This window comes from Onychomys torridus, chromosome 22, assembly GCF_903995425.1.
Source record: "Onychomys torridus chromosome 22, mOncTor1.1, whole genome shotgun sequence".
In the NCBI taxonomy this organism is placed as follows: Eukaryota; Metazoa; Chordata; class Mammalia; order Rodentia; family Cricetidae; genus Onychomys; species Onychomys torridus.
The window spans coordinates 1,104,586-1,128,601 of record NC_050464.1 but is presented as its reverse complement, the minus strand read 5'-3'; the positions used below and the strand labels follow the sequence as shown (position 1 = coordinate 1,128,601).

At 44.6% G+C, this 24,016-nt stretch overlaps 1 protein-coding gene across 6 annotated transcripts in view; it reads left to right on the top strand.

Annotated features, from left to right (window-relative positions):
• Positions 1-24,016, top strand: part of Fry (FRY microtubule binding protein) — a 392,261-nt gene that overhangs the window by 328,554 nt on the left and 39,691 nt on the right. For 3 of the 6 annotated variants that reach the window (XM_036171967.1, XM_036171965.1, XM_036171962.1), the window contains 8 exons: positions 149-246; positions 962-1,132; positions 4,160-4,300; positions 7,027-7,206; positions 9,692-9,853; positions 14,005-14,079; positions 18,311-18,481; positions 21,830-21,838. In XM_036171967.1, the coding sequence (XP_036027860.1) occupies positions 149-246; positions 962-1,132; positions 4,160-4,300; positions 7,027-7,206; positions 9,692-9,853; positions 14,005-14,079; positions 18,311-18,481; positions 21,830-21,838 (1,007 nt within the window). Of the gene's footprint in view, positions 1-148; positions 247-961; positions 1,133-4,159; positions 4,301-7,026; positions 7,207-9,691; positions 9,854-14,004; positions 14,080-18,310; positions 18,486-21,829; positions 21,839-24,016 lie in introns of all 6 variants that reach the window. The other 3 variants (XM_036171966.1, XM_036171964.1, XM_036171963.1) reach the window with 2 other exon arrangements.

The following is a 24,016-nucleotide window of genomic DNA, read 5'->3' as shown; positions in this document are numbered from 1 at the left end:
GTGGCCCTTCCAGGTCAAAGCTGGAACGGCTACCCACTACACTTTTCGAATCACCTTGGAACAAAACAAACTCTGTGTACACCTTCCCACTGTTACCAGTCACAACATCCCATACTCAGTCATTGCCATTGTGTCTTCTCTCCTCCAGGATTTCCGCTGAATGTCTTGTGTCTCCTGCCCCAACTGATCCAGCATTTTGAAAATCCCAATCAGTTCTGTAAGGATATAGCTGAAAGGATTGCTCAGGTATGCATTAGGGTTCCATATACAACAGATCCATTAGGAAGTCCCGGGCCAAATGGAAATGGCCAGTTTGGAGAAGGCAGTGGTTGTCTCAAAAGTTGCCACCACTCATAATGGACTCTCTAAGTGGCTGTTACAAACTGCCTTTTTTTTTCCTTCATTATTAAGAAAAGCAAGCAGGCTGGGTGTGGTGGTGCACACCTTTAATCCCAGCAATTGAGAGGCAGAGGCAGGTGGATTTCTGTGACCTCAGCCTGGTCTACAGAGCGATTTCCAGGATGACTACACACAGAAACCATGTCTTGTGTGAAAAAAAAAAAGACAAAGAGACACAGACAGACAGACAGACGACGGACAGAGGCCAGTGGGAGCTGGAGAGATGGCTCAGCAGGAAAAGGTGCTTGTCACCAAGCCTGCCCACCTCCATCTCCAGACCCCGCATGATGGAAGGAGAGAGCTGACTTCCACAGGCAACTGTTCTCTGACCCCCACATGCACTGCCTGGCACTCACTTGCTCACACACGTACATGTTCACACAATAACAATTAAAGAAAGCAAAGCAAGTAGGAGAGTGTGTTAACTAATTACTAGACAAAGTGTTCCTGTGGCTATCAAAAATTATATGGGGCTGTGGTCCAGCCTGTTAGGACTTAGGATATTTACTACCATTTCTTCCTGTCCACTGGAATACTCTAATTGGCCTGTTTATCTTCAAAGGTTTGCTTGGAAGAAAAAAATCCCAAACTTTCAAATCTGGCTCACGTTATGACCCTTTATAAGACGCACAGCTACACCAGGGACTGTGCCACATGGGTCAATGTGGTCTGTCGCTACCTTCATGAGGCCTACGCCGACATCACCTTGAACATGGTCACCTACCTGGCAGAGGTAAGCGTTGACACTAAGGATAACATTGATGTCAGCATCCACGGCTCACATGTTTATGGAGCTTTGATACTGACTGTCTACCATGTGTTATCACAAATGCTAATGGATTTGAAATCCTCACAACATACCAGTGACTGGGTATTCTGTAAAAGAAGCTGGGACTTGGCTCGGTTAACTGATGAGCTCTAACTCTAAGGTAGCTGGCCCTAGATCCAGTTACCTCCAAAGTTTACCCCCTACTCACTCTACTTATGCCCATCTGAGTATGGCTGAGATAAACTTGGTCCTAGCTTGGCATGGCAGTGCACATCTTTAATCCCAGCAATCAAGAGGGGGAGGGGGCTAAGGGCGGGGTTCAGATCTTACCAAGGAGTTACTACATGGCTAGATGTGTTCATCATGGACTCTTCTAAACTAATTAGCAAAGTATAATCTTAAAGTATTTATCATTGCCTCTTGTCGGTGAAACCAGAAACATGCCGTACAAACGTGTTTCTAGCACATTCCTCGCAAACCCTTACTGTGACTTTGGTACCATGGATATAAGACATTCAAAGTGTTTCACAGCACAACAGAGGGTGTGGGAGAGCACCTCCAGTGTTTGATACACAAGTCATTCTCTGAACAAATGACTGATAACAGTGAACTTCCTCCAGCCTTTTCAATGTTTCTTTTCCTTCTGAGATATGCTCTTCCCAACTCTTGTTAAGGTCATCCCCAAAGAAATTCCTCTCGATGGAATTATCTAGTTCCAGGTCACTTGAAACATCATTTTTTTCAAGGGCTTTGTAAGACCAAAAGCATCAACCTAACAGGGGGTGCCTCTCATCACTGATCCTACAGGGTTTTGACTCACAATATGGATCAGCGGTGTCTGGACCATGCCAGACTGTCCACAGCCAAGAGTTCATTGGCTAATTCAACACTCACTCAAGTGCCCTCATACATAGTATTCCATTGCTTCTGATAATCCCATGGTCATATCTTTGCCTGCAAACAAAGACACTCTTCCCTCAGCACCCAGAAATTATGAGAAGAACCAATGCAAACACCCTGCTACAAAAGCAGGAGACATGCCCCTCCAGTCCTAAGAGGTCATGAGTAAGAAGACCACACAGGAGATTTTGTCTAGAACATTCACCATAGAAGTGTTCAAAGTACAAATTGGATGTAGTGTGTACATACAGTGGAATAGTATTCTGTCTTCCAAAGGAAAAAAATTCTGGAGCTGGAGAGATGTCTCTGTGGTTAAGATCACTGGCTGCTCTTGCAGAGGACCCAGCACCTACATGGCAGCTCACAACTGTCTGTAACTCCAGTTCCAGGGGATCTGACACCTTCCTCTGGCCTCATGTGCACCAGACATGTAATGGTGCACATACTTACATACATGCAAAACATTCACACATAAAAAATAAATCTGAAAAACAATTGAATAGATGCATAATTTATTCTGCTCAGCCCTTATCTCAAAACTGTCAGCAAAACATGCTATTATGAACTCACTGGTGATATTTTTGTGTCCACTCACCAGCTGCACATAAATCTACTAGTATTTTAATTATCTTCTGTGGCCCCTCAGCCCCATAGTCAACACGCCACCAGCTACTCAGCCATATGTAGGTTGAAATTAAGTATCATCATTCTACTTACCAACAAAGACTCGGAAGGAGCCGGCTGACCCCTTGCTTTTTTTCGGTCCTCAGCTGGCAGGGGGGGGGGCTGTGATATTAAAATTATATTGTTTGGGGCTGGAGAGATGGCTCAGCAGTTAAGAGCACTGACTGCTCTTCCAGAGGACCCAGGTTCAATCTCAGCACCCACATGGCAGCTCGCAACTGTCTGTAACTCCAGTTCCAGGGGATCTGACACCCTCACACAGACATACATGCAGGCAAAACACCAGTGCACATTAAATAAATAAATAAATCTCTTTTAAAAAAATGATATTATTTGTAGAGAAACCCTCTTAACATGTTTTAGCATTATCTGTTACATAGATAATTGTGTGTGTGTGTTGTCTTCTACTTAATATTATCTGCCATGTTTAAAATGCCATTGTAAAGTGAGTGTGGTATCACACACCTTTAATCCCAGAACTAGGGAATCCAAGGCAAGTGGATCTATGTGAGTTTGAGGCCAACTGGTTCTACATAGCAAGTTCCAACCAGCCAGAGTTAGATGGTGGGATCCTGTCTTAAAACAAAACAACAACAAAAGCCATACAAATCATCTCTCATTAGATCCTTCTTTTGTTTCATGTATGATATTTTTAACCATGTAACAAAAGCCATGGCAAAATTATACATGGTCAAAGTATCTATTTCTGGTTTGGGGTATGTTCCTGGAAGCATGATTCTCATTTCCAAAGCTAGGAACTTTGAATGGGCATGGTGGCATTCACCTGTTTATAGAGAGTTTGAGTCTAACCTGGACTACACAGTGAAACAGTATCTCAAAAACAAAATCAAAACACATGAAAGAGTTGTAACCTCTTTAGCTTTCTTAATCTCCATTGCTAAATTATCCAATTGACATCTCTAATGACATATGAAATATTCATGTCCAACATTAATTAATACTCATTAACCAACAGTGAATATTCTCAGTTTCTAACCTTTGCCAATTTGGTCACCAACAAATTATATCTTTCAGTTTGTGATCTTGATAGTGTCCCATAGTTCCCCCATCAAGGTTTATTTTCGGGTTTTTTTCACCATTTGAATTTTATCTTATGATTTCGGAGCTCCTTGAATTGCCTGCGCTATTTTTCATTCAGTAGTTAGGCTTTTAGCCTGGAGTGGTTGAGCACGCCTGTAATCCCAGCACTTGAGAGGCAGAGACAGGAGGATGTCTGTGAGTTTGAGGCCAACCAGTGCAGAATAGTGAGGCCCCTTTCCAAAAAAACAAACAAACAAAAACTAGTTAGGGCTTTGTTTGCCCCGCAAGCATGCTGCAATGATGGGGTGATGGGTAGTTCTCCGGGGAAGAGGGACGAACTGACAGGCTGCACTTTGCCTCCTGCAGTTGCTGGAGAAAGGCCTCCCCAGCATGCATCAGCCGCTCCTCCAGGTCATCTACAGTCTGCTCAGTTACATGGACCTTTCCATCGTTCCTGTCAAGCAGTTCAACGTGGAAGTCCTGAAGACCATTGAAAAATATGTGCAGGTGAGTGTTTGGACAGACTCCCCTGGAGGTATCCAGAGGTGCCGGAGAGGCTTGCCTGTGGCTTGTCCTCCGTGTAAAGCCATCTGGCATCCGGCCCCACATTCAATCCTCTATATCCATGACACATTGCCGACAGACAAGCATGCTGGTTGGTCACACCCTGAGTGGCATTTTTAGGAGAAAGACAGAAAAAGACTTTCACACAGGCTGAGTATTCCAAGCACATACCTGGCTGGGAAGTTGAGGGGAAGGGCCTGTGCTGGTGTCTTATTTCAAAGATGGAGAAGGGAGAAAGAAGGTGTGTGCATGCACAGTTCCAGGCCAGATCTTTACTTTGGAATTTAGAAACTTAAGGCTGAAAATAATTCAACAACCAACCAAAAAATTTAGAGAGATAGCCGGGCAGTGGTGGTGCACGCCTTTAATCCCAGCACTCAGGAGGCAGAGGCAGGTGGATCTCACTGTGAGTTCGAGGCCAGCCTGGTCTACAGAGTGAGTTCCAGGACAGCCAGGACTGTTTCACAAAAAAAAAAAAAAAAAAAAACCTGTCTCAAAAACAAAAACAAAAACATACACAGCCCAGACATGGAGGCACACACCTATAATCCCAACACTCAGGAGGCAGAGGCAGAGGCAGAGGCAGGTAGATATCTGTGAGTTAGAGGATAGCCTGATCTACATAACAAGTTCCAGGACAACCCAGACCCTGTCCCAATAAACTAATTCATTAAAATTAAAGTTTATGCACACACACACAAACCAACAAGGGTCAGAGCCAAGATGTCAGCTAGTAGATTTGGAGGTCACGCTTCGACCTGGCTCCCTCCAGAGTATCGCTTTTGCTTCCCTGGCCTAGCAACCTGCCCAGCAGAACCCATCAGCAAAGACCCACAGACAGCCTCTTAAAGCTCCATTCTGAGACTACATGAAGAAAACAAAGAGCCTGGTAGCTAGTCTGTTATGTACAGACAGAAGGGAGTCTATGTTCCTCAGTGGGTCAGTCCTCAGCCACACTCAACAGCAGAGGAATCTGCTTCTCTGCAGCCCTTGGCTTCATAATCCTTTCTTCTCAGGGGTACACTTGGTGCGTCCCAGATTTCAAGGACAAACCCTGAATTTTTCTCTGGTTAATCACATTGACAAAGGAGTAGAGTGTAAATTTTAGACACTGTTTTCCAGAATTTATTTAATGTTAAATTTAATTTCCAGGGTTTTCTTTTCCTCCCACGCATTTTTCAAGGGCTAATGAGAATTGTGTCTTCAGTGTGTGTTCAGTCACGGGTTAGCACTCACAGGAGAGATGTGTGCTCAGTGTGTGTTCAGTCACGGGTTAGCACTCACAGGAGAGATGTGTCTTCTGTGTGTGTTCAGCCACGGGTTAGCACTCACAGGAGAGATGTGTCTTCTGTGTGTGTTTGGTCACGGGTTAGCACTCACAGGAAAGATGTGTGCTCAGTGTGTGTTCAGTCACGGGTTAGCACTCACAGGAGGCAAGGGCACCCATTGGCACATGGTCTGTTCCCTTGGGGTATTAAGAGGCTCACTCTAGGGACTGGAGAGATGGCTCAGGGGTTAGGAGTACTGGCTGCTCTTGCAGAGTTCCCATCACCTACATGGTAGCTCATAACTGCCTATAACCCCACTTCCAGGCGAATCCAGTGCCCTTTTTTGGCCTTCAAAGGCTCCCATGCACAGTACATATATAGTAATACAGGCACATGCACAAACACACTAACACACATACATGAGACACAAAAATTATAAATAAATCTTTTTAAAAGAATTATTGCCGGGCAGTGGTGTCACACGCCTTTAATCTCAGCACTTGGGAGGCAGAGCCAGGCAGATCTCTGTGAGTTCGAGGCCAGCCTGGGCTATCAAGTGAGTTCCAGGAAAGGCACAAAGCTACATGGAGTAACCCTGTCTCAAAAAAACAAAAAAGGGTTGAGGAATTTGGCTCAGTGGTAGAGCACTTGCTAGGCCCTGGGTTCAATCCTCAGCTCAAAAATGGGGATTTAGCTCAGTGGTAGAGTGTTTGCCTAGCAAGCACAAGGCCCTGGGTTCGGTCCTCAGCTCCGACAAAAAAAAAAAAAAAGTGCCCATCCTCAATCCTCAGCTCAAAAAAAAAGAATTATTGAAATGGTCTAAGCAAGACCAGCTGAGTTACAAGCTGGGATAGTAAACAGGGACCAGATTTTTGGAAGGGAGGGGTGCGGGAAGAGGTGGGAAGGGCACCCCATCTCTGCAAGAAGAGGTAGGAAGGGCACCCCATTCCTGCGTCAGTTGATGAGCAGGATGTGATGTGAGGAGGAAAGAGATCAGAATTTCCAGTGAAGAATGGGCAGCAGGAGGCACAGAGAAACAGTAGGACCAAGGAGGCAGGACCCTGGTGTTCCAGGAAATCTGCCTGTGAATGATCAATAGTCTAACATGGACGTGAAGCTTTTATCTTTTGACAACTTAAGATGGCCCCTTAGCAAAAATAATGCCCTGCGGTTTTTAACTCTGTGATATGAATATGGCCACAGAGGATCTGGTTACTTGCGTATCCCCACAATGTGGTTCACTTCCCTCGGAAATGATCTTTGCCCGTTGTTAGTCTTTTCCTAACTACAGACTGTGTGTTAAGTCAGGGAATTCTGACCAGGCAGGAGATGGTTTGGTAGTGAGCGCTGGCTCTCACAACGTGGACTGACTTCTAACCCTTGGATGTTTATTGCCAACAGAGCATTCACTGGAGGGAAGCGTTGAATATCTTGAAGCTGGTCGTTTCTCGATCGGCCAGCTTGGTGCTGCCTTCGTACCAACACAGTGACCTCTCCAAGATAGAGCTCCATCGGGTGTGGACCAGTGCCTCTAAGGAGTTGCCGGGCAAGACTCTGGACTTCCACTTCGACATCTCAGAGGTCCTGACCTACTCTGGCTCTTTCAGTGAACTGTAGTCTGCATATATGGTGGCCAGGGGGAAGCAGTTGCCTAGAGAGAGGAAGACTTATATTTGTTTTGGGTTTTGTTTTGTTTTGTTTTGTTTTGTTTTGTTTTATTTTGTTTTTGTTTTGGTTTTTCAGAGCTGAGGACTGAACCAAGGGCCTTGCACTTGCTAGGCAAGCGCTCTACCACTGAGCTAAATCCCCAACCCCTTACATTTGTTTTAAATGAAGACCTCTAAAGTCTAAATTAGGTTCTGTTCTTTTAACAATGCATGAGTATAGGGCTCTCAATTGGGAATTAACAAAAATGGAAAGCACAGGCTGGAGATGGCTCAGTGGGTAAGAGCACCCACTCTCCAGGCACAAGGACCAGAGTTCAGATCCCCAGCACCCATGTAAAAAGCCTGGTATAGCCATGTGTGCCCATAATCCCACCACTGCAGGGTGGGAAAGGGTAGATGCTGAGAGCTCATATGGCACGCTAGACAAAATGGTGAGTTTCCAGTCTCAAGGAAATGAGGTAGAAAGAGACAGAAGGCCACCCCCCACCCAACACCCTGTTCTGGCCTCACCTGCCCGGATGCAGGCATGTGCATGCTCACACTTATGTACATGTACCCCACAAATAAATGAGAGGGAAGGGAAGGAAGGGAAGGGAGAGAGGAGTTGATTCCTTCATTGACTTCCACCTCTTCCACATTCAAGATGTGACATCTGCATCTATACTTAATATGAAAATGATATTAAGATATTAATTCTAGGCAGTGGTGGCATAGGTATTTAATCCCAGCACTCGGGAGGCAGAGGCAGGCAGATCTCTGTCAGTTTGAGGCCAGCCTGGTCTACAAAGCAAGTTCCAGGACAGCCAGGACTACACAGAGAAACCCTATCTCAAAAAAACAAAAGAAAAAAAACAACTTCTGGAGGCTGGAGAGATGGCTCAGCAGTGAAGAGCACTGGCTGCTCTTGTAGAGGTCCTGGGCTCAGTTTCCAGCACCCACATGGCAGCTTACAACCGTCTGTAACTCCAATTCCAGGGGACATAACACTCTCACACAGACATACATGCAGGCAAAACACCAATGCACATAAAATAAAAATAAATAAATCTTTTTTAAAAAATACATTAATTCACTGGGCGATGGTGGCGCACACCTTTAATCTCAGCACTTGGGAGGCAGAGCCAGGTGGATCTCTGTGAGTTCGAGGCCAGCCTGGGCTACAGAGTGAGTTCCAGGATAGGCTCCAAAGCTACACAGAGAAACTCTGTCTCGAAAAACCATAAATAAATAAATAAATAATATATTAATTCAACAGCCATATTTAACTTTTTTCTTGGAGAGAGGGCCATTTTTATGCCTTTGTCTTGAGTTTCTTTCGATCCAAAAATAGAGAAAGCATTATCCAGTTAGTTGCATCCCTCAGCTCACAGGGACCCAGAACTGCTCCAGACCTATAGTCTAGGTTCAGAAGGTTCTGGTCACTTTCTGTCATTTCAAAGATCTCAGGTTGGTGTCTGTGAGACCTCCTTGGAGGCAGAATTTTAAAAGCACCCCCTGCCTGACCACATACTGTAGGATTCTCAGAAAGTGAACTTCATGAAGTATTGCATAATACCTTGGCCATGACCTCATCCAGTTGAATAATCGAAATGATAGACATAATTTAGATAAAATTGTCAGTAACTGAGAGTGCATGAAGATTGACAGCTAGAGACTGGAGAGAAGGAACTGAATTTTAATCCTTTATTACAAGAAGTTATTGCAAGTTTGGCATGATGAAAGAAAGCAGCGTATACTCTCAGCACACAGGAAATAAGCTACAATCCAAAGCCAGCCTGGTGTGCAGAGCAAGTTCAAGGCAGGGAGGCCAGGGCTACAGAGAGAGAGATTGGGGTTGGGGGCGAGAAGAGGAGGCAGGAGGAGTGGGGAAGAGAATGGTCCTTTCGGGCTTAAACATCTGAAAACTGACTCAGCCGGCCTCACGTTTTACAAGTCTTTATCTCTAGGGTCTAGAACAGTGGTTCTCAACCTCCCTAACGTTGCGACCCTTTAACACAGTTCCTTTAACACAGTGACCCCAGCTGTAACATTAACTTCATTATTATTTCATAACTGTAATTTTGCTACTGTTATGAATCATAATGTAAACACTTTTAGAGATAGAGGTTTGTTGGGGGTCATGACCCACCTATTGAGAACCACTGATCGAAAGTCTAATGAAGAAGCCGTAGCATTGGTTTCTTGCTGACAACCAGGGTGGGGAGATATTCAGTGTACAAATGGCTCAGAACATGCATCGACCAGGAAAAAGAGCCTGCACATGACACTGAGTCTCTCTGTCTGATCTGGTTCTAACCACGTGCGTGATCAGTTTTTCATTTCTTCTGGGCTGAACAGTTTCACACACTGCAGAAGTGTGAGGGTGGGATAACAGCGCCTCTACATTGTCTTTTCTCCAGACGCCGATCATTGGGAGACGATATGATGAACTTCAGAACTCCTCTGGACGGGATGGGAAGCCGAGGGCAATGGCCGTCACCCGGAGTGCGTCATCCACCTCCTCAGGCTCTAACTCCAACGTCCTTGTTCCTGTGAGCTGGAAAAGACCCCAGTATTCTCAGGTATAGGTTCCTCTGTGAAACTAAACTCTGCCATTCACCAACACCCCCAGTAACGTTGCCATGTAGACCCTGGCGCCTCCAGCCATGGGGTCTCTCAGCGTTGAAAGGGCAAGCCTTTGTTGGGAACAGCCTGTTGTGTTTAGTTGTCCAACTCTTGCCTCCTTCTACATCTCCTATGGCTCGGGAAACAAATCTGAGCTTCCTTTCACGTGACAGCTCTTCAAATCTGTGTAAGGCAGTCCTGACCCTTTCCCCTTACCATGTCCAATAAAGAGTGGCTAGGGCTCACACTCAAAGCGCCTTCAGGAGTTTCCCCTCAGAGCATAAGCTTGAAGCATAGTTGATTGACATCAGTAGATGAAACAGAAGAGAGCAGGAGGAACTGCCAGAATTCTCTGTTTAGTTATCAGAGCCTAGGACTGGACTCAGCCCGTGGCTAACCATCACAGCTCTGATGCCACACGGCCGTCAGGTAAAAACCCTGCATGTTTCTCCAGTGTTTTAGTGACATGTGCCAGATGCTCACTGAAAAGTGACCTTTATTAAGCCATCCATGGTAATGAGTTCTGTGTAAATGAGTCAAACTACCTGCAGGCTCATAAAGACTTACTCTGGCTCATGAGGTTGCAGTTCATGGCCACTCGGCCCTGCCGCTGGGCCCGTGACGGCACAGTACATCATGACGGGGGAGGCTTGTTCATCTCATGACAGCCAGGAAGCAAAGAGAAAGAGAGGAAGGAGCAGGAGTCCCGCTGTCCCCTTCAAGAGCTCACCTCCGGTGACATAACTTCCTCCCACTAGGCTCCACCTCCTAAAGGGCCCACCGTCTCCCAACAGCGCGGCGGGCTGGTGACTAAGCCTTCAGCACATGGGCTTTCAATAAAACTAAAGACCAAAATGACAGCAGCAGCCATCTTGGCTCTAAGCACAGCTGCACCCCAGCTGTTAACATCTGCATCCCAGATGCTAGGATTCAGAGCGTTAGACTCTCTCTCCTTTGTAAACGGAGGCTTTTCTGTCCCACCCAGTCCCTCAGCTGCTTTTAAAATTGTCTCTCAGAGGCTTAATACTCACTACAAACTGTTTGGCCTATGGCTCAGGCTTATCACTAACTAGCTCTTATAACTTGAATTAACCCATTTCTATTCATCTATATTTTGCCATGTGGCTTTGTGGCGTGACCTGTTCTTTGGTACATCTTGTTGCTCTGGCGGCTCGCTGGCATCTCTGTTGACTCTGACCTTCTTCTGCCAGTATCTCTGCTTGGATTTCCCACCTGGCACTATCCTGCCTTACTATAGGCCAAAGCAGCATCTTTATTAGCCAATGGTAATAAAACACATTCACAGCATACAGAGGTTATCCCACAACACTCCTTCTTACTGCCTCACCTTCCCTTCCCAAGGTCTTGGCCTCCTGTTAGCTCCATAGGAAGCAACAGCAAATTCTAGTGGCTCCATGTTTTCATGGCTTCAGGTTCTGATGATTTCGGGATGGAGACTACTCACCCTCTTCTAACATCCATAGCAGTTCTGGAAAAGGAGCTTTTTGTTAGATTGATTTTTTTATTCCATATGTATAAGTGTTTTGCGTGTGTGTGTGTGTGTGTGTGTGTGTGTGTGTGTGTGTTTGTGTGTGTGCACGCAGCACCTGTGGAAGCCAGAAGAGGATGCCAGATTCCCTGGAATTAGACTTAAACTTACAAATGGTTGTGAGCTGCCAGGTGGGTGTTGAGAACTGAACGCAGGTCCTCTGTAAGAGCAACAAGTGCTTTTAACCACTGAGCCACCTCTCCAGCCCAGGAGAAGGAGCTCTTGCACAGTGTTTGAGGGTGGCAAAGAGGAGACCTTCCCAGGATAGAAAGAAAGCCTGGGTTATCAGAAGCAGGCTAGGTGGGTACCAAGCAAGCCCAATACTGTGTCTGCGTACCTCACAGCTCACCGTCATCTCCGGGACTGGAAGGCCAGCACAGAGCCTCCTGGTACACAGCAATGGCCGGTGACTGCAGTCGTGGTTGGGAAAGAGATGAGGGTTCTGTCCTGCGGCTTGTTGCCTCACTGGTTTCATCTCAAAACTGGGGAATGTAATGAAGGCTGGGGAAGTAACTGGGCTCTGCCACCCTTCAGCAGCAAAGCCCTCCTGTCTGGCTGGGAAGTGATCCCACATTGAGTAATCCTACAATTCGGGATGAAACAGTGAACCAGGTTCCATAAAGAAAGGAAATCTTAAACTGGATGTGGTGGCACACTCCTTTAATCCCAGAACTCAGGAGGCAGAGGCAGGTGGATCTCTGTGAGTTCGAGGTCAGCCTGGTCCATGTAGTTCCAGGACATCTAGGGCTACCTACAGAGACTCTCAAAAAAAGGAGAGGAAGAAGAGGAGGAAGATCTTAACATGAATAGCAACTTCTAGAAGTTTCCATCTAGCAAACCAGAATCAGATAAAGGAGGATTTGCAGGATTGTTTTATGACTGGATCTTAACTATGTCAACATCTCCAGGTCACGGTCACCGTATTTCTTTTCGTTCTGAAACCCTCATTACCTTATTGGGAAATGTGGTTGGTTCTAGAAGAGTCTCGTCATACACAAGAGGCTGCAAACAGAGGTTCATGAAGAAAAGCAAAGGCATTTAAACCTAACTTAATTCTAACTTTGCCATGGCTTATGAATAACTAACAGTAAGAATATTCTCATTGGAGCCAGAAAAGGCTTGTTCTGTAACAAAGTACATCTCTTTCTGATGGAAGAAAAGCCAAGCCTTTCTGGAACTAAAAGTTATAACGTACAAGAAGAGTTATCTAGGGAGCCCACAGATGGCCACTGAAGGGCCTAGGAACTGATTCTCATAGAGGCCCACACCCACCCTGGGTAACAGGGCAGCCCTGTACAGTTTAAACATGGAGAGAGCCTTGTTTTAGTTAATAGTCACTTTAAAATAAATCATATAGAGCTGGAGAGATGGCTCAGCAGTTAAGAGCACTGTGTCCTGTAGAGGACCTAGCACTCACAATGCCAGCTCATAATCATCAGTAACTCCAGTTACAGGGGATCTGAGCCCTTTTCTGGCCTCTATGTGCACTGCATACATGTGGGGTACAGACATACGTGCAGGCAAAATACCCATGCACACAAAATAAGAGTTGTTTTAATTTAAAAATAGATAAATAAGAAGAGAGCTAGGAATGCATCTCTGTGTTAAGAACATTTGCCTAGCATGCATTCAGCCCCGGACTTTCTCCTTAGTACCTAAAAAATAATAATAATAATAATAATAATAATAATTTCCACTTTTAACTTTATGTATTTATTTGAGGGATTGTGCATATGCCACAGTGTATGCCAACCACACCACGTTTGTGGAGGTGATGGGATAGCTTGCAGAATCAGTTCTCTCTTTCCACTGTGTGGGTTCAGGGACCCCACTGCTCACAGAGCCAGGCTTGACGGCACACATCTTTCCAGTTGGGCCATCTAGCCAAACCTAATAACAATCTGTGTAACTGTGCTGGATAGTTTGATGTCAACTCAACACACACTAGAGTCATCAGAGAGGAAGGGACCTGATTGAGAAAACGCCTCCAAAAGATCAGGCTGCAGGCAAATCTCTAGGACGTTTTCTTAATTCGTGATTAATGGGGGAGGACCCAGCACATTATGGGTAGGAACACCACTAGGCTGGTGGTCCTGGGTTCTATAAGAAAGCAGGCCAAGCAAGCCATGGGGAGCAAGCTAGTAAGCAGCACCCCTCCATGGCCTCTGCATCAGCTCCTGCCTCCAGGTTCCTGCCCTATTTGAGTTCCTGTCCTGACCTCCTTCAGTGATGAAATGTGGAAGCTTGAGCCATATAAACCCTTTGCTCCCCAGGCTGCTTTTGTCAATGTGTTCATCACAAAATTAGTAACTCTGATAAAGACAGTTAACTCAGCATACATAAAATAGTATTTGAATATGCTGTTGTTATTTTACAGTTATCAACAAGTTATTTTACATTCTTGTTTGTGCCAAGCCTGTGTGTTTTTATATCTCAACTATCTGGGGCTACATTTTAAGCATTACCATCCACTTTTTGTAGCTAGGACCTATAGTATTAAGGCAGATTTGCTCATGGGGTCTCGGAATGAAAAGCTTACCTGTGTTTTTTGTTTTCCAGAAAAGAACAAAAGAGAAATTGGTCCATGTCCTCTCTCTGTGCGGCCAAGAGGTTGGACTGAGCAAAAACCCATCTGTAAGTTCTTTTGTGTGCTCTGGTCATTTCGGTGTCATATTGCCTTTGCCTTTGGTCGGTTCTGACATTGAAGATTCTACTGTGAATGACAAGTCCGATAGGCACCATTACATTTAGCCTCTGTCTTTTCCCCCTTCTCGTCCCATGAATTGTAATTTTAGTGCAGAGACAAGGAAGAATTTCACTGCTCTTTGCTCCAGCTTCCCTTTGAAAACAGCTGCATTCAGACCTCTGTTTGTTTGTGTAAACATGCCTGGACGATACCACCACATGCATGATGGTGTCTGCCGCACCTCCATGACATAACGGGCACATTCCTCTAATTCCTCTTGAATATAGTTTTGCTCACTGCCCATTCATTGCGTTATGATGTCACCATTTTACTTCCATAAAATAACATGAAAATAAGGATATATTGGCCAAAATGTACTAAAAATGTTATAGTCTGCTTGCTAGTCACATCACAATGGAAAAAAAACAAAATGTTACATATACTTATCAAAGCCAGGCAATGGCGACATGCCTTTAACCCCAGCACTGGCAAGGCAGAGGCAGGCTGTGAGTTCAAGGTCAGCCTGGTCTATAGCGGGAGTTCCAGGACAGTCAAGGCTACACAGAGAAACCTTGTCTTAAAAAACCAAAAACAACCAATATTTATCAAAATGATGACATCTAAACTCTCACTGGTGTTATAAGTAGAGAAGAAAATGCCTTTCAGGCTTTTAGATGAAGAGATGACTGATGCACAGAAGCAAATTTCTGAAAGTAATTTCAGAAAATTCCAATTATGTATGGTGAGCATATTTTTATTAAAAAAATAGTTTTAGATAAAAACCTCAGGGCCTGGATTCCATGTATAGTTTTGTATATTACAGTATCTTTAGTCTTCATTTAAAAAGAAACAGTGAACTAAGTAATTTAGAAGCAGCGCAGATCTCTCTGTGCAGCTGTGTTTTAATGGCCCGGAGTATGTCTGCTCCTCACGAGCAGGTAAAATATTAGCGGGTCATGAAAGCTTGCCGATGTGTCAACTGGGAAAGCACCAGCTAAACAGGGCTTCTGTTTAAATCACTTTTGTCCTGTGACTTCATGATCAGTTTATCTCTGCCCCAGTGGTATTGTTCAGGTCAGCACTTTTCCCCTAAGTTCACACTGAGCACCCTCAGATTTCCTGGCCACAAATGTTTGCCTGCAGTACGTTCCAATCATTAAGCGGCACTCACCAGGAAAGGTACGTCCGTGGAGGAAACTGGACTTGAGCTGAAGACTCCATGGCCCTCCATTTGATTGATCTTGCACACTCATTTGTGATCCCTGTTCACAAGGGTGCGTCATGTTGCACACAGTTCATGGGAAACAGGTGACATGCTCCCTATCTGAAATGCTTGGGACCAAGTGCTTCCAACTTGAGTGTATCTTAGATTTTGGAGAATTGGGATACACTTGACCAAGTGATCACCCCTCAAAATCTAGACTTCCCCAAAATTTGAAAATTTGGAGTATTTCATCACTTTAAAAGTTTCAGATTTAAGCCAAACATGGTGGCATATGCTTTTAGTCCCAGCACTCGGGAGGCAGAGGCAAGAGGATCTCTGAGTTCAAGGCTAGCCTGGTCTACATAGTGAGTTTTTTCTTTTTCTTTTTTTCCCAAGACAGGGCTTCTCTGTGTAACAGCCCTAGCTATCCCGGAACTCTCTATGTAGACCAGACTGGCCTCAAACTCACAGAGATCCACCCGCCTCTACCTCCTAGAGTGCTGGCATCAAAGGCTTGTACTATCACCACCCAGCTAGATTTAAAACATTTTAAGATTTTGGATTTTTCAGATCTGAGATGTTTAATCTATATAGTCCAAAACACAGGATTATTTTACACACTAGAGAAAAAAAATACTACGTTCAATCCCCAATCACTCTTTTAAACCTGGAAAGATATTTGTTGTATTTCTGTTCTTATAATAACTTGCCCACTTTAAAGGAATGGGGAAATATTATAATGATTATATCAAGTGTCAACACAAAATATACTCTCCCCTCAAAAGAATTAAGCCACTTTATTCTTGAGCCCTTGAGCCACATTTTAGTGACTGTGGCCTGGGAGCACAGACTCAGGTTGACCAGAATGTCGAGTTCCACCATGGAACTTTTCTTATAAATCATGACCCTTACCAAATGCACTGGTGGAGAAAGCAGGCAGGTGACATCAAGCAGGGGAATCCTTGCTGTAGACAACATCTGATGACATTCTTAGCTTGGATTGGTGGAAGCTAGTGGCCTGCTAAGAATGTATTTCAAAGGTTTTACTTTCCTTGTTTCATTTTGTTTGGTTTTTTCGAGACAGAGTTTCTCTGTGTAGCTTTGGAACCTGTCCTGGAACTCACTCTGTAGCCCAGGCTGGCCTCGAACTCACAGAGATCAGCGTGCCTCTGCCTCCCGAGTGCTGGGACTAAAGGCGTGCACCACTACCACCCAGCAGGTTTTACTTATTAAATCAAACGGATTGGGTCAGACTCAAGGGTGAGCAAAGAATGGTAAGTAAGAGTACTAAAAATAGCGGTTGGGAGTTTAACTCAGTGGTAGAGCGCTTGCTAAGGCCCTGGGTTCAGTCCTCAGCTCTGGAAGAAAAAAAAAAGAGTACTAAAAATAGCCCAGGATGATTTTAGCTCTGGGTCATTAGTATTCCAATTCTCCACAATAATGAAGTCCTAATTGGTTATTCATTTGGGGGGGGGGGGCGTGGTTTCTGTTTGTTTTTGATTTTCTAGTTTTTTGGTTTTTGGTTCTTTTGATTTTTCAAGACAAGGTTTCTCTGTGTACCAACTCTGGTTGTCCTGGAACTCACTCTGTAGACCAGGCTGGCCTTGAACTCACAGAGATCCACCTGCCTCTACCTCCCAAGTGCTGGGATTAAAGGCATGCGCCACCACCTCCCAGTGGCCATTCATTCTTGTAGAATTTTCAACTCAGTTGTGCCCACCCCTTTCCCCTGGGTACCTCAGTTCACAAAAGAAAGCTTTTGATTTGATTTTATATCTGTATTCAACAGACAGTGGCTAGCAAAACATTTGATGTTTATTAGTTCTTCAAAGTTCTATTAAGCCAGGTATGGTGATTTATACCTGTAAATATAGTAACCCAGAGGCTGAGGCAAGAGGACCCTCCTGAATGGAGGCCAGCCTGGGCTACATAAAGAGTTCTAGGGCAGCCTGAGAGACATAATGAGACCGTATCTCAAAAAAACAAAGACAGAATGAACCAACCATTTTTTTAAAGATCTATTAAAATGTCTCAATAGCTGGGCATGGTGGTGCATGCTTTTAATCCTAGCACTTTAGCTGTCCGTCTTTCTTTCTCCCTCTTTCCCTCTCTCTCTTTCTTCCTTCCTTCCTTTCTCTTTCTCTCTCTCTTTCTTTCTTTCCTTCCTTCCTTCCTTCCTTCCTTTCTTTCTTTCTCCTCTGGTTTTGCTGGGGCTTGAACCCGGACGGACACTCTGTATATGAGGCAAATGCTCTACCTTTGAGTCATACTCTCTATTAATTCCAGCACTTGGGAAGCAGAGGCAGGCAAATCTCTGAGTTTAAGGACACCTTGGTCTATATGGAAAGTTCCAGGCCAGCCAGGACACACAGTGAGACTCTGTCTCAAGAAGTTGATTAACTAATTAAAAAATAGAATGTCTAACTAAAAAGAACCTACACATAGGAATTTGGCTTCTCTTTGCTAATACTTCCCAGTATCTGGTTTATCTCTCAAAGGGTTAAAGCCTTTGTTCCCAAGGTCCATTTTATAGTAACATAGCTTGACGTCATCCTAAAAATATTATTTATATACATTTGACGTGTGAAGGTACATAATTCCTAACCTCAGCTCAAGAAGAGTGGAAAATTTTAGTTGCTCCAGTTTGGCTGTGAACACATGCTCAGTTGTTTTACACACACACACACACACACACACACACACACACAAACACACACACTATCTCATCGTCCGCACTGAGATAGTTATTCAACTCTAGAATGCTTTTGTAGTGTAAGCACTTGAGTGTTCACAGCGAGTTTAATCCGAAGGCACCTGTCCAACATAAATAATAGAAGAACATTCTAAAAATACCCACTTAAGGAATTAGGTGTGTACTGGAGACACAGTCCTCCAGGGAGCCAATAGCCATCACTCGTCGTACAAACAACCAAAGGGAGGTGAGTTTCTCAAAAGAGGACTCCTTTGGTTCCTAGGTGATTTTTTCTTCCTGTGGGGACCTGGATCTGCCAGAGCATCAGACGAGCCTGGTGTCGTCCGAGGACGGCGCCCGGGAGCAGGAGAACATGGACGACACCAACAGTGAGCAGCAGTTCCGAGTCTTCAGAGACTTCGATTTCCTGGATGTGGAACTGGAGGATGGGGAGGTACGGTGTATTCTCTGTCACAGTCACCCTCTCAGCTTGTCCTGGGCTAACAAAACAGTGTCACTTTCCCTACTGGCCACTCTCTATAGCAAGGTCTCTAGTTGGGAAACTGTAAACTCCGTTTTGAATCAACTTCTCCAAAGCTGCTTCCCTTTTGCAAAAGTCATCCCACCCTTCCTGTCTGGGCTCGCAGCAAGAGCTGCCAGCTTAGTTGTAAGCGGGAAAAATCTGAGTTGTAATAGCTACACAGACTGTGTGTGTAGTCCGAGGGGGATTTTTTTTTCTTATTTAATCACAGGAATGCATCATTTCTAGGCTTGTTCACTGGGACCTGGGCAAAATATGCTAATCATTTCATTCCAAATGTAAAGCTGCTATGAAGGTGCTTCAAAGCTCACTGGCCACTCCATGGGATCAGAGCCTGAGGGCTCCTGCATTCTTGTGCTGTGTTTGATGAAAGCATTAGAGCTTGGAATAAAATATAAAGCATGAGACAGAGGCAGAGATCTGCCGACTTTGCCCTGCCTGGGGTTAGTTGGTGGTCAACATTCCAGACCTCTGGAGCAGCTGAATTCCAGTCCTGGCAGGCATGTACAGATCTGTTTGTTTGAAATAGCAAACATAGTAATAAGATGCTTTTCTGCTATCTGAGGTCTGGGAGGAGGAAGAGAATCACCTTCATTTGTACAGCTCAGGGCATGTTCCCTGGGAGAGGCAGTGTTTTGCCTCCAGGGAAGGAAAACTCCACCGCTTAATGAGATGTGTCTCCTAATTCTGCACTGGTCTATTCCTAGTTAATGAAATGTACTTCCCATTCCAACGAGCTTTCTTCCCCTCTTACAGTTAAAAGTAGAGGCCCCAAGTCAAAGTTTACTTAAGCCTACAGCAGATGGGTGCCTCCTAACTTAACTGCAATCTTATGGGAAAACAGGAGTCTGGATGGCTTCCTGAAAGAATGGGACTACTGGTAAACCCACTTATATCTTGTTAGGGCCAAAGTGCTATCTTCTGTTGACTTCCCAGGGCCACATCTGCTCTGGATGTCTGCCCCAGCAGGAGAGATGCAGGTACATAGAATAATCATTATTTCCCTAGCTAACACACTGAGCAAACCCAGACCTAAAAGCACCGGCTGAGGCTGGCGCTGTTGGTAGAGTATTTTGCCTACTATGCTCAGGGCCCTGGGCTGTATCTCCATCACTGCCCCCACCAAAAGAAAGAAAAAAAAAAAAACAGTAAAAATAAAGTACTGCTGGGTATTGTGGTGCACACCTTCGATCTCAGCACTGGGAAGGCAGAAGCAGGTGGATCTCTGTGAGTTCGAGGCCAGCCTAGACTACAGATCGAGATCCAGGAAAGGCACAAAGCTACACAGAGAAACCCTGTCTCGAAAAACCAAAAAGAGAGGGGGGGGAGCTGACAGCAAGGCAAGCGTCAAATGAATGTCTGCTTAATTTTCATCTTAAACTGTTCTCAGGCCAGTTAAAAGGATTGCAGAGGATCCAGCTAACCATAATTAGCGACTAAGAAGGAATTCACTAAATGCAATGAAAATTGTTTCCAAATGATAACACAATGCAATTCAGTCTTGAGTTCTTCTGAAATATCTGAGCCAGAGCTGAGTGATCAGCCAAGGCCAAGGGCTCCTCCAGCCAGCCGCTGACCAAGAGTTGTTCTTAGGCTAGGGTTCAAGTCCGGCACCCTCTGAATTCCAGAAGTTAAACTAGGGAAGGGAAAAGCTGACATCAAGAGAGCCACCCTTTTCCTGTCTCCGTCTAGGACAATGTTGCACCCCAGAGTGCCCTGGCAGGGGAATCAAAACATAGTTCCAGAACTGCTAGCTCAGTGGCAGAACACTTGTCTAACAGTCCGATAGGCTTGATTCCCTGGGTTCCATCCCAGCCCTGAGAAAGACAAACAGAAAAACCTAATGTTTTCTGAGAACAATAAATAATGAATACCAGACCTCATCTGTCATTGTCTCTGTTGTCCTAGCCAACAGCAACTGACAACGGAAATCATATCTGTTATTTTGTCATCTAAGATTAAAATGTTAGAGGCCTCAGCAGTTAATAGCACAGGCTGCTCTTCTAGAGGACCCAAGTTCAGTTCCCATCACCCACCTGGCAGCCCACAACCATGTGTAACACCAATCCCAGGGGGATTCCGACTCCCTCTTCTGGCCTCTGCAGGCACTGCACAGGCATGGTGCACATATATACATGCAGGCAAAACACTCCATACACATAAAATGAAATAGATATTTTTAAAGATTAGTATTCATGTAAGGAACTTCAGAGAATTAAAAAAAAAAAAAGTATCCAAACAAAATGGTGCACATCTGTAGTTCCAGGTACTTGAAGGTACTCTTGAGCCCGGGAGTTCAAAGTCAGCTTGATCAGCACAGGGAACCCCAGTCTCCAAAATAAAGAGGTAAACCCCTGAGAATGTTTTGCAGTTTCCAAACTAAAATTAAAATACAATGTGATATGAACAGCACAGTATCATGGAAGCCTCTGAGCGTCATCTTGAACGTTCGGTCCACACCTGGGTATAAGGAAACCTGCCTGTGGACCCAGCATGAAGAGTCAGATGACAGGTACAGAGTATGGAGCAGTATCAGGCACACAGCTGGTGTTCTCTGCACCAGTCAGTTGGACAATCCCAGCAGTGGCAATAACTAGTGATAATAAAGGTCAAGGAGGCATATTCTAGCCTCTTCATCAAAACATGGTTGCCAAAACAAAAGCAAACAACAAACAAAAACCCAAGTTGTTTTTTGTTGTTGTTGTTGTGTCTATCCCCTTGCCATTAAATAGCTCTGGAACCTGAATAAAGTCTTCTTAAGGGCTCTTGCCCTCAACATTGGTGGAATCTTTGAAAGGTGCTGTCTCTGAGCTACTAATTTCACACCCAAGGTAGACAGATCATGACCGCAAACACTTTTAGTGAGTGAGGTCAGCTGGTGCCACTTTCTGACCCTCTTCTCTCTCCCATGATGTTTAACCATTTTCTCACCAACAAGTATCCAGGCATTCCAAACAAGCAGGTGTTAGAGAGGACAACATTGTCGTTGAAGTGGGGGGCTGTCTCTGAAAGTGGGCTCACGATGTCTCTTCAGTCCCTTCGTCTTCCAGGAAGATGTGCAGAACCTCTAGTGCTGAATAGGACTTTCTCACTGGAGTTTGTACATGTTTTCCTCCATTTTTTAAAAAGATGTGTCTACTGAAGAATGTGTTGTGAACACTATTGTTGTTGTGTGAAAACTAAAATGTGCTGGAGTGTTTTATGCCATCATTTTAAATAGACCTTTTGTTTGTTTTTCTGTCCATTCAAACTGCTCCCCAGGAACTTCAGGTAAGACGCTGTTATTCTTAATTCTGGTGCACTGACAGATTGTATCCTTGCATAGTTACATAACAACATGCGGGGCGCAACGTGCGTGCTCCCCCTCCCCTGCAACCCCTCCAGCACATGTATGCCAACTTGTGTGTAGGTGTGTGTGTGATAAGTTTTTCTCTTTTGATTTGCTCCCCTTGGCTGCTCTAGTATGGAAATATATTCTAGGATATGAAAATGCTTTATTATCCTTAGTTCTGGAAGTTGTGCGGTTGTATCTCTTGAGAAGAGACAAGTCTTTGATCTACGGATAGGCAGGCACCCTTCTGTTCCTGATGAGAAGGTTACACACTGGATGAGTTTTGTCATTCTGTACAAAGGGAGATCAGGCTAAGGATGTTCCTAAGTGGTAGGATGCCTACTTAACATGAATGAGGCCTGGGTTCCATCCCCAGCACTACCAGAAAAGCAAAACAAAACAAACAAACAAAAAAAACCCACTTCCTTTTCTAAGATTCCAAAGCTAGCTATCTCTGTCTGGCAATAGATAGATTTTCATCCAAACCAGTGTTCTTCAAGAAAAGAGCGGTGCTGATAATGATCATGACCTGACACCTGACCTAAATCAGCAGCATCTTAAGCAAGCTGACCCATGACCCTGTCACTCTAGAACTCACTCTAAGTTAGCCTCATTTAGAGAAATATATTTGATGACAATTTTTTTTGGCTAGTGGTAAAGCTCAATGGTAGAGCGTTTTCTTAGCATACACAAAGACCTGCTTCCGTCCCCAGCACTCCAATAATAACAAAACAACAATAATTTTAACAGGATTTTATTTGAAATAATTTCAAGAATATCATTTTTGACATTTCTGGGGTATTTGTGAATGAATATTCTGCTACCTCAATATAAACTCTGGTTGTTACGTTTAAGTTTGATAACTGTATGTGCAAACAGGCCGTCTGAAATAGTTAGCCACACTCTGTGTTTTTACATACATAATCTGGCATCATAAAAAAAAACAGGTTTTGGCTTTTAACTTCGTTGGTAATGTAAGGTATAATTGGACATCTGGTAGAGGGGCATGATGAGTGGCCCTCACTGAGTGTATCTGTGCCATGCTGAGAAAGTTGGGCTTGGGACTGGAAAGATAGCTCAGTGGTTAAGAACACTGGCTGCTCTTGCAGAGTCCCCAGGTTCAGTTCCCAGCATACTAATAGTGGTTCACAACCATCTGTAACTCCGGTTCCGGGGGTTCTTACACCCTCTTCTTGCCTCTGCCAGAACGGCATGCACATGGCACACAGGCACATGTGTAGACAAAACATTTATACACATAAAATAAAAATAAATTAAAATAATGAATCTGGGCTGACTTTCACCCACAGTAGAATTTTGTTATGTTTGCTAGAAATCCAACCCAAGAACTGTTAACAATGCTAAGCACGTATTCCACCTCCCAGCTACAGCCATGGCCTTTCCACCATGGACCTTACCTGGGGCTAGACTAAGTAAGGGTTGCTCCATCTCAACCCCTCAGCTACTACCAGAGAGATCATCTCAACACCTTTGCCTGGAATGGAGCCATTACATCCTCTATTGAGAGGGCTATTATCTGTGCCCCCAGTTCTCACGCATAGGGGGCTGGGGTTGTCACAAGGTCAGGGGTCCCCCATATCAACATGAGCATCCGTGCCCAGTGTAGCAGCCTCATACCTGACATATGCTGTGAAGCTTCAGGCTTAGGATCAACAGAGGAGACCTCCAGAGCTGTTGCTTGTGAGACTCTGCCCAACACGCCCGTCCATTTGGTACAGGAAATCTAGTGGTGTGTTTTAGGTTTGAGTATCCCCAGGGTCTTCGCCTTCTCTGTGTTCACCTTTCTTCATTCCTGTTCCTGTCATCACGAATTACGTTTTTCTTTTCTTTCAAGACCTTTTGGTCTTAATACATTTTTGTTTGTTTTTCGAGACAGGGTTTCTCTATGTAGCTTTGGACCCTGTCTTGGACCTCATTTGTAGACCAGGCTGGGCTCGAACTCACAGAGATCTTCCTGGCCCTGCCTCCCAAGTGCGTTTTGTTGTTTTTTGTTTTTTGTTTTTTTGTTTTTCATATTCTGACTTACAGTAGTTATTTTCAGCCAAGGAATTAACTGTTCCCACCAGGAAGAATACAGCTACATTATTTAGTGGTAA